General features: G+C 51.4%; 1 protein-coding gene across 1 annotated transcript; it reads right to left on the bottom strand.

The window, feature by feature from the left end:
• Positions 1 to 6,337: 6,337 nt before the first annotated feature.
• PPP1R14A (protein phosphatase 1 regulatory inhibitor subunit 14A) lies at positions 6,338 to 10,837 on the bottom strand. Its single transcript, XM_036876716.2, has 4 exons — positions 10,426 to 10,837; positions 8,177 to 8,257; positions 7,578 to 7,610; positions 6,338 to 6,583 (listed from the first exon to the last, which is right to left on the bottom strand). The coding sequence occupies exons 1-4, from the start codon at positions 10,624 to 10,626 to the stop codon at positions 6,455 to 6,457; spliced, it is 444 nt and encodes a 147-aa protein (XP_036732611.1). The 5' UTR covers positions 10,627 to 10,837; the 3' UTR covers positions 6,338 to 6,454.
• Positions 10,838 to 11,838: the final 1,001 nt, after the last annotated feature.

Below are 11,838 nucleotides of genomic sequence, written 5' to 3'. Positions count from 1 at the left end.
CTTGCAACCAAAGAATCCCAGTGGACATAATTTAAATCTCTCTGAGCCTCTGCACCTCACATTTATCCATTCATTCATTGATTCAGTGCATGTGTACCAATTATGTGCCTAATGATGGGCCCTAGGGCTACAGCAGTGAATGAATCCCTACTCACATGTTGGGAGCATGATCATTTCCAGCCACAGGAGAATGCATTCCTTGCTACAAGATGAAACAGGTCTAAGAGAAGGAAGCTGAAAGTCAAAGACATGGCCCATTCTAGAGCCAGGGAAAATATCTTTCAAAACAAAGGCAGTTAAAGGGAATATTATCCAGCCATAAAAAAGAATGAAGTACTGATACATGGGACAACATGGATGAATCAGGATGTTTCAAGTTAGGTGAAAGACAAGTTTTGAGCAGGTTCCTCAGGGACCCCCCAGACAGGTCAAAACAAACCACCACAGTTCCTTGAGAATAAATCCATTCTGCTCCCTCCAGCACCAGGAAAGCAGGCTGTGGTTACCAGGGTCAACACTGACCTGGGGAGTGGAGGATGGGGCCAGGGTAAGTTAAAATGCACATAGCCCTTTGATGGAGACTCAGATATTTTGAATAAACACTCTTGAACAAACATTCACCTGGCTGCTATAAACTTTTGGTTTGTTTCCACAGTTCTGATAAAGTTGATTCTGAGAGTTCTGTCATTTTATTCACTATTTTTGTGGAAGAATGGGCTTTTGGCTTACTCTGCTCCACCACTTTTGCTGATGTCACTCCCCCAAGCCCTCTGTGATGTGATTTTGCCACTGCCCCATTGAAATATGGAGTCTAATTCCTCTCCCTTTGAATCTGGACTGGCTTTAAGGACTTAGTGGTAACCAGTTGAATGGGATGGAAGTGATGTGGCATCACTAAGAAGGCTGAGAAAAAAAGAGAGTTGCAGCTCCTGCCTTGACATGTTAGAACAGGTTCACACAGCTGCCATGCTGTGAGGAAACCCAAGCCATATGGAGGGGCCACATGGCCTTTGCTTCACGCTAATACAGGAATCAGACCTATGATGAAGAAGCTTGCAGATGATCTCAGATCCAGCTCTTTGAGCCACCCCCAGCCACACAGATATACCCAGCTGAGGCACTGGACGTCGTGGAGCAGAGACACTGCTGTCTATCTGAATTCCTGACTCACAGCATCAGGAGCATAATCAAATGGCTGTTGCACCATCTCACTCAGGGTAAAAGGACAAAGTCTCATCGTTCTCCCATGAAGCCCCACACAGTCTGACCCCATCACCTCTCTGGTCTTGGTTCTGTCACTCTCCCCATCACTCTGTCCCCACCACCTAGGCCTCCTCAATGATAGTCCAACAAGCAGCAGACCCCCGCCTGGGAGCCGGGGTACCTGCTGTTCCTTCTGCCCCAAACAGACTTCCCCCAGCATCCCCCTCCCCTTCTCAGGCTGTTTGCTCAAACGTCCTAGTGACACCTCTCTGCCCACCTGTGTTAGTTTCCTAGGGCTGCTGTAACATATTACCTCAAACACAGTGGCTTAAAACAACACAGATCCTCTTGCAGTTCTAGAGGTCAGAGGTCTGAAAGGGGTCTTACAGGGCTAAGACGTCAGCAGGGCCATGGAGGGAAATCTGCTTCCCTGCCTTTTCCAGCTTCTGGAATTCACCTTGGAGCGTGGCTGCTTCCTCCACCTGCGAAGCACGTCATTCACCTCTGCTTCCATCTTCCCTCCTCCTCTCTCTGACTCTGACCCTCTTGCCCTCCTCTTTAAAACATCCTTGTGATTACATTGAGCCCACCTGGAGAATCCGGAATCATCCTTCCATTTCAAGATCCTTATTGTCATCACATCTGCAAAGTCCGTTTGCCATGTAAAGGAACAGATTCCCAGGTTCTGGGGATTAGGACATGGGCATTTGGGGGGCCATCTTTCTGTCTACACTACTCCACTGAAAACTGCATTTCCAATCTCTTTACTATTTAATTTTTTATTTTTTCCTTAATTCTTATCACCTAACATAATATATATTTATGATATTATTATCTGTCTTGACCTGCTAGAATGTAAGCTTCTGATATAACCTGATGCCTACCTAGAACAGTGTCAGATACATAATAGGCACCCCAGAGTATCTGTGAATGAATGAATGGGTCACTCACTCTCCAGAAGCCTGGCCTATGATCTATTCTCTACACCTAGCTGGGGGTTTATCCAGTTCACTTGCCATGTATTACTATATACTATGCACGTGCTTACTGGTCTGTCACTGCAGCTCCTGTCAACACTTGGTATTATCCAGCTTTGTAATTTTTGTCCAATCAAGAGATGTTAAATGATACCACATGGTTGTCTTAATTTGCATATTTCAGATTACTGCTGATTTTTAGCATTTCCTGCCATGAATTTCCTGGTTAGCAGTTTGGGTTCCCTGTTCTCTCACTTGTCTGTTCATGTTCCTTGTATATTTTTCTACCAGGGTTGTAGTCTTTTGATGCTGATTTATAGGAGTTCCTTGTATTTCTGAGTTATACTCACTCACTCATTACTGCAACGGTTTCACAGGTTGCAAATATCTTCTCTCCTTCTGTTCACTGATGTCTATGATGTCTTTCCTTGAACAGAAACCCTTAATTGTGACATGATCAAATTCATCCAATTTTTTTCACCTTACAGTTTTTATTTTTGAAGCCTTGCTTTAGATGTCCCTCCTCACCCCTAAGTCACTGTTCCTGTTACCACAGCCTGCATAACAAATGACACTAAACTTAGTGGAGTAAAGCAGTGATCACTTAGTACATGGTTCTGGGAGTGGCTGGGCTCAGCTGAGCAGTCCTCTCTGGGGGTCTCTCATACCATTGCAGCCAGATGGTATCAAGACTGGAGTCACCCCACTCTGGGCTTTCTTTCTCACATGTCCGGCATTTGATGCTGGCTGTGGGCTAGAACACAAAGGCTCTCCATGCACCTTGGGCTTCCTCACAACATGGTGGCTGGATTCCAAGAACAAGCATGGCAAGGGAGCCAAGCCTTTTATGACCTAGCCTCAGAAGTCACTGTTATGCGCTGACCGTTTGTGTCTCCCCACCCTCCCCCCAGTTCATATGTTGAAATCCTAACCCCCAATGTGAAGGTATTTGGAGAGAGGGTTTTGGGAAGTAATTAGGGTTAGAGGAGGTCAAGAGGGCAGGGCATAACAGTGACTTCTGAGGCAATTAATGTTGACTTAGCAATTTGCACACCTTCAGTCCTCCATACAAATGTTAGAATAGGTTTATCAAGTATCCCAAAAAAGCCTTCTGTAGTTTTGATTGAATTTATTGGCTAATTGGGAGAACTGACATGTGGATAATATTAAGATATCCTATCCAAGGGCATGGATGGTTTCTTTTTTTTTTAAGATTATCTTCTATATCCTTCATTGACATTTTTATGTTTTCCATCAAGGCCTTATGCATCTTTGATTAAGTTGTTAAACTATAGCTTTTGTTGCTATTGAGAACCACACAATTTTTACATTATGTTTTAATTGGTTATTATGGTGTTGATTAAATTATTTTGATTTTTATAGGTTGATCTTACATCAATCGTAATAACCCTTATGCTTAGAGCTTTCCTGTCCTTTATTTTGAGGGCAAGAAGTATTTCTAAAACATTTTAGCCAATAGTGAATACCAATCATATCATCGATGCAAGTCCATTTCTAATACTTATCACTCTACTTAGGAACGCTGCTGGGGTTTATCAAAGATAAAAGATGGGTGAGCGCTCTGTAGCAGCTGCCTCTGGGGCCTTTCCTTTCGTTGAAGCCAGCGGGCCACCCCTAGAAAAACCGACCGCTGGGATGGGGTCTAAAACTAACTTACACAGCCACAAGGGGGCGCTCAGGCCTCACTTCTACAGGAGGAAGCTTACTGTGCCTGGAGAGGATGTGGCCCACCAGGGGGCACTGTTATTGGTCAAGCATCTACTGTGTGCCAGGCGCCTTTCTAAACATTAGGGATATAGCCCCGCTCAAGGCAGGCGAGGAGCTTATGTTCTGGAGGTGGGGGAATGTGGGCAGATATTAAAATAAACCTACAGATAATTTCGGGGTGTAATAATGCTATGGAGAAAACAAGGATGATGGGTAGTGACTGCAGGTGGCTCCTTAGATAAGGGGCTCAAAGACACCTAAGATTACATTGAGACGAGGATGAGGAACCCTCAGATGAGAGTGCTCTGGGCAGATTGGAAGCGTGTCTGTGGGTCCTGGAGGGGAAAAGCCTGGCGGGAGTGCGGGTGGGAAGGTGGTAACCATTACAGAAAGCAAACATTATGAATACCGTCCTAATCCTGCTTTTCTATCACTTAACAACCTATATTGGAGATCTTTCATATCACAATCCTCCACAGGCCTCCCTTGGCCTCAGAACAAAAGCCAAAGTCCTTCCCTACACACTCCGGTCCCATTACCTGTCACCCCTGCCTTCATCACCCTCCTCGTCCTTCACCTGTGCTCACCCAGGAGGTAGGTACTATTATAATCACCTTCAGTTTACAGATAAGGAAACTGAAGCACAGAAAGGCTAGGCGATTGCTCAGGATCACACAGCTAGGAAGTAGGACAGATGGCATTTGAATCCAGGCTGTAACCTCAGGGCCCATGCTCTCACCCACTATGGGATGCTGCCTTCCAGTCCTTTTCTCATAGCCTTGTTCGCAGCCAAGTTGTACCGCCCTTTAGATGTCTCAGAGGGCTGTGTGAGCAGTCACAAACACCTTGGTATGAATTAGCCTCTTCCTGCCACTGAAGAATAGCAATCATCGCAGCGGTTTATAAAGGCACAGTAGTGTAGATGTAGTTGGGCCCTGGATTCATAACGCCTGGGATTGAAGCCCAACGCCACTTCCCAGCATGTGACTGGGCAAAGTGATAGCACTAATCTGAGCCTTGGTTTCCTCATTTGTTAAGTCCCCACTTTCTAGGTGAGGAAACTGAGGGGCCCAATACATGACACACCCAGGACTTTGGAAACTGAATTTTGGGCACATACTGCCTCCACAAAGATGGTCCACGAACAGGTTCTGGGAGAAGGAAGTTCAGAGTTCCTAAGCCCAAGTGGGGTGTCCCGGGAGGCAGGCCCAGGTGCTGGGGTGCCAGGAGGGATACCTCCACTCTCCACACTTTCATTCTCTATCCAGTTGTGTGGAGGGGAGGGGACACTGGACAGCAAGGCTCCCAAAGGGCTGGACAGGCCGTGTGCCCCTGCATGCTGTTCTTCAGGGGCATCTGCTCTTCCTGCCGGCCTGGGGCTCAGACTCCCTGGGATGGGTGCTGGATCCTGGCAGGGCTGCTGGGTGGCGCAGGTTGGGGACGGGAGCCAGCACCCAACCTTTGTCAGTAGAGGCCACATAGGAGATGTGGTTTGTCCTGTGGGGAGATACTGTAGCAGCACCTGCCCCAGTCCTTAGTGCACCCATCTCCTGACTACACACGGGGACCACTTGTGCAACTACACCCACTGTTTTGCAAACAGCCCCTACCCACTCCTGATGCCCTAGCTCCTCTCCTGGGACTTCCCTGACCTAGCTCTGGGGGACTTGCCTACTCTACTTGGTAAACAGCCCTGCCAGTATTTGGTATGTTCCCTGGCTCAACCCCAGTGTCAGTCCCTCCACCTACAAATGCAGAGTCCTCAAATACAGGTACTCCTTTCACATAAACTCCTATGCATCCTTCAAAGCCTTGCTTCACGTCACTTTCTTCAGGAAGCCCTCCTAAATTTCTTCACCACCCCAAGAGCTCTTTCCACTCCCTGGGCTCCCAAGCATCTCAGATCAGTTAGTACACTTTGTTCTAAACCCCTGCACCGTCCCTTGCCCCCACTAGTGTGTGAGCACCTTGATGCCAGGGACCACCATCTGTTCATCTCTGAGGCCTATACCAGTACCAGTGGCATGCCAAGCACACAGTAAGTGCCCAGTGAAATTCATGGAGTGGATGAATGGTTTGTCATGGTGTGGTGTGGTGATATCAGGCACACTAGGTCCTATGCATCTACTGGTGACCCAAGGACCACAGGCAGTCATTCCCATAGGAGCCCTGAGTGGCACTGTACCCGGGGGGCCCTGCTGGCTGGGACTGGGCCACAGCTAGGGGGAGGTGAGGACAGGATATGAGTTCCGGGGGTGCAAGGTCAGCAGGCCCTGTTCTCATGCTCTCTGGTGGAAGAGGAGTGATTCTCCATCTGTCTGGGCCAGCTGTGGGTGCTGGGACACGAGGAGACACAGCAGGAAGGGGGGAGGCTGTTAGGGGAGGGCGAGGGGAGCTTGGGGAAGCCCACAGTAACCAGGGAGAGGAAAAACAGGCACGCAATGTTATTGTTACAGAACCATTAAATACAGCTTATAAACAAGCCAGGACTGCACTGGGGATGCGGAGGTGGCGTTTGAAGGAGTTGCCACAGAGGTGACAGAGGGTCAGGGCGGTGCAGGCCGGGCCCGGTCCTGGAGGGGGCTCAGGCTGCCGTCACCAGAGGGGCTGGGCTGGCGGAGGCCTGGCTGCTTGTGGAGGCCTCGCAGCTTCACCAGCAGCTCCCGGACGAAGGCCTGAGGACAGGGTGGGGTAGGAGTGTGGGTGGGGGTGTGAACACGGGGAGGGTGGGGGCACCCCATGGTCAGCCCAGCCCGGCCCCTCTGACCTGGGCCCCTCGTTCGCCCGCCTCTCCTCAGGGAGAGGGCCTGGCCATGAACTTAGGGAGGGGCAGAGGCTATAGAGACACAGGAGAAGACCCCAAGAGGGAAGAGAGAAGACGAGAGTGAAATGGAGACACAGGGAGAGAGATTTGGGGCCAGGGAGAGAAAGACAGGGTGAGAGACAGAGAGACAGAGGAAGAGAAACAGAGACAGGGAGAGAGAGATGGAGAGAGACAGAGACCAAGACACAGCACAGAGACAGAGAAACAGGTCCAGGGCTAGAGGCGGAGGGAGAGACAAAGGGACAGGGACCCACAGCCACAGAGAGCTATCAAGATGTTTCTCAGGCCAGAAATCACCAGGAGGGTCCCCAGGGACAGTGGTCTGAGCTGGCTCCAGGGCAGACAGACACACAATGACGTTTGTCCCTCAGGCGGCCCAGAGCTGGTTAGAAGAACATGAATATTTTTCCCTTTTAAAGCCGGGAAGGAAGTGGGAGGGGTTGGCTGCTCAGCTTCAGGGCCAGGAGGATGGGGGGCCCCAGAGGTGGGAAGGGAGCCCCGGGGTGGCAGAGGCAGAAACGGGGGAAAGAGATGGAGGGAAACTAAGCCCCCAGACCAGAGCCTGAAGGACAGAGAACAGCAGAGGAAAGGCAGAAATAGGAGACAGATGGGGGAGCGTCTCGGTGGGGAGATAATGGAGCTGCAGCAGCAGATGGGGCCAGAGGAGACGGGAGTGAGGAAGACAAAGGGGAGACATTGCAGATGAGACAAGGGCTGAGACCCAGAGGGCTCCCCGGAGTTCCCTCCAGCGACCTGGCACAACAGCCTCTTCCCTCCTCCCAAGAGACCCCTGCCCCCAGCAGGGTGCAAGGCAGAACAGGGCCCGTCATGCAGGAGGAGCTCACCTCTGTGGGGTTTGTGCACGACCTCAGGAGTCCCTAAACACCCCCACCCGCGGAAAAAAAAAAAGAAGAAAATTGTAAACTACTAATATCTGTGCCCTCCAGCCCCTTCCTTTTCCCAGTAAAGCCCCGAGACAAGACCAGTGGGAGTCAGCCTAGTGAACTTCCCACCAGGGGCTTAAAGAGCAACCAGGGCAGGGCTGAGTCAAGAAACTCAGCCCCAGGACCAGCTCTTGATCCAGAGAGAGCCAGGAGGTCATTTGGCATTTCCTGCCTCTTGGAGAGCATGGGACACGGCAGCCAGCCTGCCTGGCTTTGACTCCCAGCTCTGTTTCTACTGAGTTATGTGACTCCAGGCAAGTGATTAAATCTCTCTGGGCCTCATTTTACCCATCTGGAAAATGGAGGAAATAGCAATAATAATGAATCAGAGATAATAAACCCTTCATAGGGTTTTGTGAGGATTAAATGAGTTAGTAAGTACAAAGCAATTGAAACAGTGCCTGGTGCATAGGAAGTGTTCAATAAACATGCTGACTATGACTATGACTTTCAGGAAGGTGCAAGGTGGAGGACTGGGGGCAGCTTTCCCTTCCACCTACCTGGATTTTCTGGCTTCTCTCCTCTTCACTCTCTAATTCCAACAATTCATCAATGTTGACCTCATCAGGCATGTCTGCCTCCTAAGGCGGGGGAGGGAGAGGAATCAGGGTCCCGTTCTCCTCCCTCTGTCGCCTTTGTCCAGGGCTCTGGAGGAGCACCACCAGCCCCAGGGCCCAGCTGGCGGGTTCTGGAGCAATAATGTGGCAGTCAGGGACAGCTCCGCCAAGGCAGGACATCTGGGTGCTGGGGGGAGGGGTGGCAGATGGGTTGACAGAGGCCCAGGGGCCTGTACCAGCTCAGATGCCTGGGCCTCTGGGCCCGGAGAGCCTTGGGGCTGGCACGGGTCTCTCTTCTTGGCCCCAGTTCCCACAGTGGGAAACACGCCTGGTCGAGTCTTGGAATGTCAGATTCTGGGATTCAAGAGAGGGGCTGGCTCTGCCCTTTCAAGGAAAAGTCTAAGCACCGGGTGCGGGGGAGGGGAACAGGCCGGCCAGAGCTTGCTGGGGGCAGGCCCCTTACCCCAGGGGACAGGAAGGGAGAGTAGGGCTCTGGGGAGCCCCCTCAGCCAAGAAGCCACCGTCACATCCAGGGAGATGATCATTCAATGCTCCCGAAATGGGTGGGTGGGATGAGCCATGAGCACACCTTTGAGTAGCTAAGAGGGGAGCTAAGAGGGGGACACCAGTATGGCCTCTTGGGGCAAAGAGCCAAAGGCAGGCTGGCTCAGCACCCCTGTGGGGGACAGAACCCAGCTGTTAAAAAAGAGATCCCTGAGGGTACAGATTTTTCCTCCCCAAACCAAAGTCCTGCTGACTCTGTGGGCTTCAGGGCTGGGTTGTCCAGGGTTTGTGTGCAGACAAGAGGGTTCAGCAAAGACATGGAGTAATCTGGAAGTGTGTCACATGCCTGTGTGAGTCTCTGTGCATGAGTGCCAAGGGGCTAGGGCTAGCTGAGGGGGCCATGGTATGTGGCACCATGTGCCTGGGTACAAGGGTCTATGGTCCTGTGGGTGAGGTCCTATGGCTCTGCTTAGCTGGGTCCCAGCAGCTGTAGTGCCCACCGACCGAGGAAGACCTCACAGGATGCCAGCGACCACTAGCAACTGGGCTCGTCTGTCCACCTGTAGGAGCCCACAGGTGTGTCTGAGAAGAGAAGGGCCTCATGTCACTATGAGGGGCCATGGCCTCCATCATCTTCATGCTGTGCTGAGGATCTGTGCAGCCTGTGTGTCTGCACGGCTGTGACTCTCGGGTACCTGGGGCTGGGTTCCGCAGTGCAAGTGTGCTGTACAAAGTATGACTTCAAGCAGAAACTCAGGGGTCTGTCTGTAGACTATGTGTCCACTTATGCGGCTGTGGCTTATGCCCTATGTGCCGAATGGGCAGCTGTTGTTTCTGTCCATATGTACCTATAGTTACATGGTTCTGTCTGGGTGTGGCTATCATTTCTGTCATTTTATGTCTGTGAGTGGCTGTATCATCTGTCATTTTGTTTGCCTGTGGTTATTGTTTTTGCTTTTAGGAGAGAGTAGATGGTTGTCACTTGAACATTTGGTGTCCCAGGGTAGCAGCTGTAGTTTGTACCATCTGTGAGTCACAACAGCTTGTGCCGGTATGTATCTGTGAATAGCTGAAACTGGAGTCCTTTTGTGTGGGTGTTGTTGTAGAGTTGTATCTGCATATGGCTGTGACCTGTGCTAGTGTGTCTGTGGGTCCTGTGGCTGCAACATATGCTGATCTGCTACATGACCACAGCTGTGTCCTTGAGTCGGTGTGTGACTGCTGCTTCTGTCATTGTGTCTCTTGGCTACAGATTGTCACTGTGCACGTCTGTCAATGCAGTTGCTCCCTTGTCTGGGCCTCTGTGTGGTTGTATCTCCCCGGTCACCATGTCTATGTTTGGCTTTAAGACATCCCCCTCCCTCCCACCCTTTCTCCAGATAAGGTTGCTGGAGCTCCCCAACTTTGCCTCCTCGTCCCCCATATGCTAATCCCCTGGCCCTCCGCAGGTGTTTGGACACAGCTCTGCAGACCCGAGTGTGTGTCCCTCTCTCTGTCCACAGAGTGCCATCCTGGTAGACGGCGGGGCTAGTGGGTCCAGTGAGAGCCTGGCCCCTGGCCGGGTGTCCTCTAGGATGAACCAGGCTGCATGCACACTCATGCAACCAGAGACCCCGGGCGTTGGGTGTTCGGCGCGAGTCCGTCGATCACGACCTTTCCCTGCGCCCCCACGCCCCTCTCCGCCTCACCCTGCCGCGGTACAGCTCCTCCAAGCGCCCATCGATCCACTTCTCCACGTCCAGCCTCCGCTGCAGCTCCCGCCGATCATACTTGACGGTGACACGCGCGTGTCGTTTCTGCAGCCCCCCGGGGCTGCCCCCCGGCCCGCGGGCCCGCGACGGAGACTGCAGCTTGCTTAGCACCCTCTTGCCCAGCCGCTGAGCTGCCATCACGCTCCCAGCCCCGGCCCCGGCGACGCGCTGTGCGCCTTCGCCTGGTGCTCCGCGCAACTCTTACGGGCCGGGGCGGGGCCGGCCGGGGGCGGAGGCTCCGGCTCCACGGGTACCGGCTCCGCCCCAGCCGCCCCTGTCCTCAGTTTCCCCGCCTGCAGCACGAGGACTGGCCGCTGCGCGGGCGTAAAGCCCACAACCCAGCATGGCCCAGGGACGCGCGGAGTTCGGGAGCCTCAGGCCGGGGCCGACGGCTGGGAAACCGGGGCCCCGGATCCCCGAGGGGGGCGGGGTCGGGAGACAGGCTCTCGGGGACCGGGCCTATCTACGCCCTCTGGCGGTTGCAAGGGAAGGTGCAGGGGTCCCGTGCCACCTTTCTTCGCAAGGGAAGGTCAAGCCATAGTACTTTCGCAGTACATCATTTGTTCGTTCTTTCATTTATTCACTCATCCATGCATTCATTCATCCATGCGTTTATTCACTCACTCTCTTTAACAAATATGCATTCACCTGACATCATGACATCTGGGCTGCCTCTCACTCTCCCATCAGACTTCCCCATGCCAGATCGCGTTCAGTCTCTGTCGTTCGGGTCATTACCAAGCTCCTCCTCCCCAACCTCCCTCCCGTGAGTTCCTTAGCGACTCGTAGATGGACACAAAGGTAGACAGTGCTGCTTCCTTCAGCTCTCTCAGCTTTCTCTAGCTATTTATATATCAAAAGCTCAATATGTCTCTAAAACACATACATGCACATACATACATACATAGCACTGGAGACAGAGCAGTGCACAAAACGGAGAAGCCCAGTCACAATGGAATTGACATTCTTGCGGTGGAGACAGGTAGTGAACATAATAAGTACAGTATATTATACAGCTTGTTAGACTATGATAAGAGCTATTGAGAAATATGAAGCAGAAAAGGAGGCATGGAGTGAGGGTGGGCTGTTATTTTGGCAAGGGTGACCACAGAAATCCTTTATTTTGCAAGCCTTCCCACTTCTAATTATAAGCAGCAAAAATGACACATACACTGGGTACTAATAAAATGAAAAACTTCTGTGTTTCAAAGGATATCATCAAGAAAGTGAAAAAACACAGAATGGGAGAAAAAAGTTTCAAATCACATATCTCATCAGGCACTTGTACACAAAATACAAAAAGAAGTCATGCAACTCACTAAAAATAAGGCAAATAACCCAATTTAAAAA

The sequence above is a fragment of the Manis pentadactyla genome, chromosome 15 (assembly GCF_030020395.1).
Source record: "Manis pentadactyla isolate mManPen7 chromosome 15, mManPen7.hap1, whole genome shotgun sequence".
NCBI classification, from domain to species: domain Eukaryota; kingdom Metazoa; phylum Chordata; class Mammalia; order Pholidota; family Manidae; genus Manis; species Manis pentadactyla.
Note: the sequence above shows the minus strand (reverse complement) of the source record. Positions and strands in the feature narration are given on the sequence as shown.

Excerpts from the sequence above, each read along its gene's own strand:
- PPP1R14A (XM_036876716.2), bottom strand. The coding sequence starts at position 10,626 with ATGGCAGCTCAGCGGCTGGGCAAGAGGGTGCTAAGCAAGCTGCAGTCT. Across the intron at positions 8,258-10,425 it reads AGGAGCTGTACCGCGGCAGG|GAGGCAGACATGCCTGATGA; the intron begins GTGAGGCGGAGA and ends CCCCCGCCTTAG. Across the intron at positions 7,611-8,176 it reads AGAGAAGCCAGAAAATCCAG|GGACTCCTGAGGTCGTGCAC; the intron begins GTAGGTGGAAGG and ends GGGGGTGTTTAG.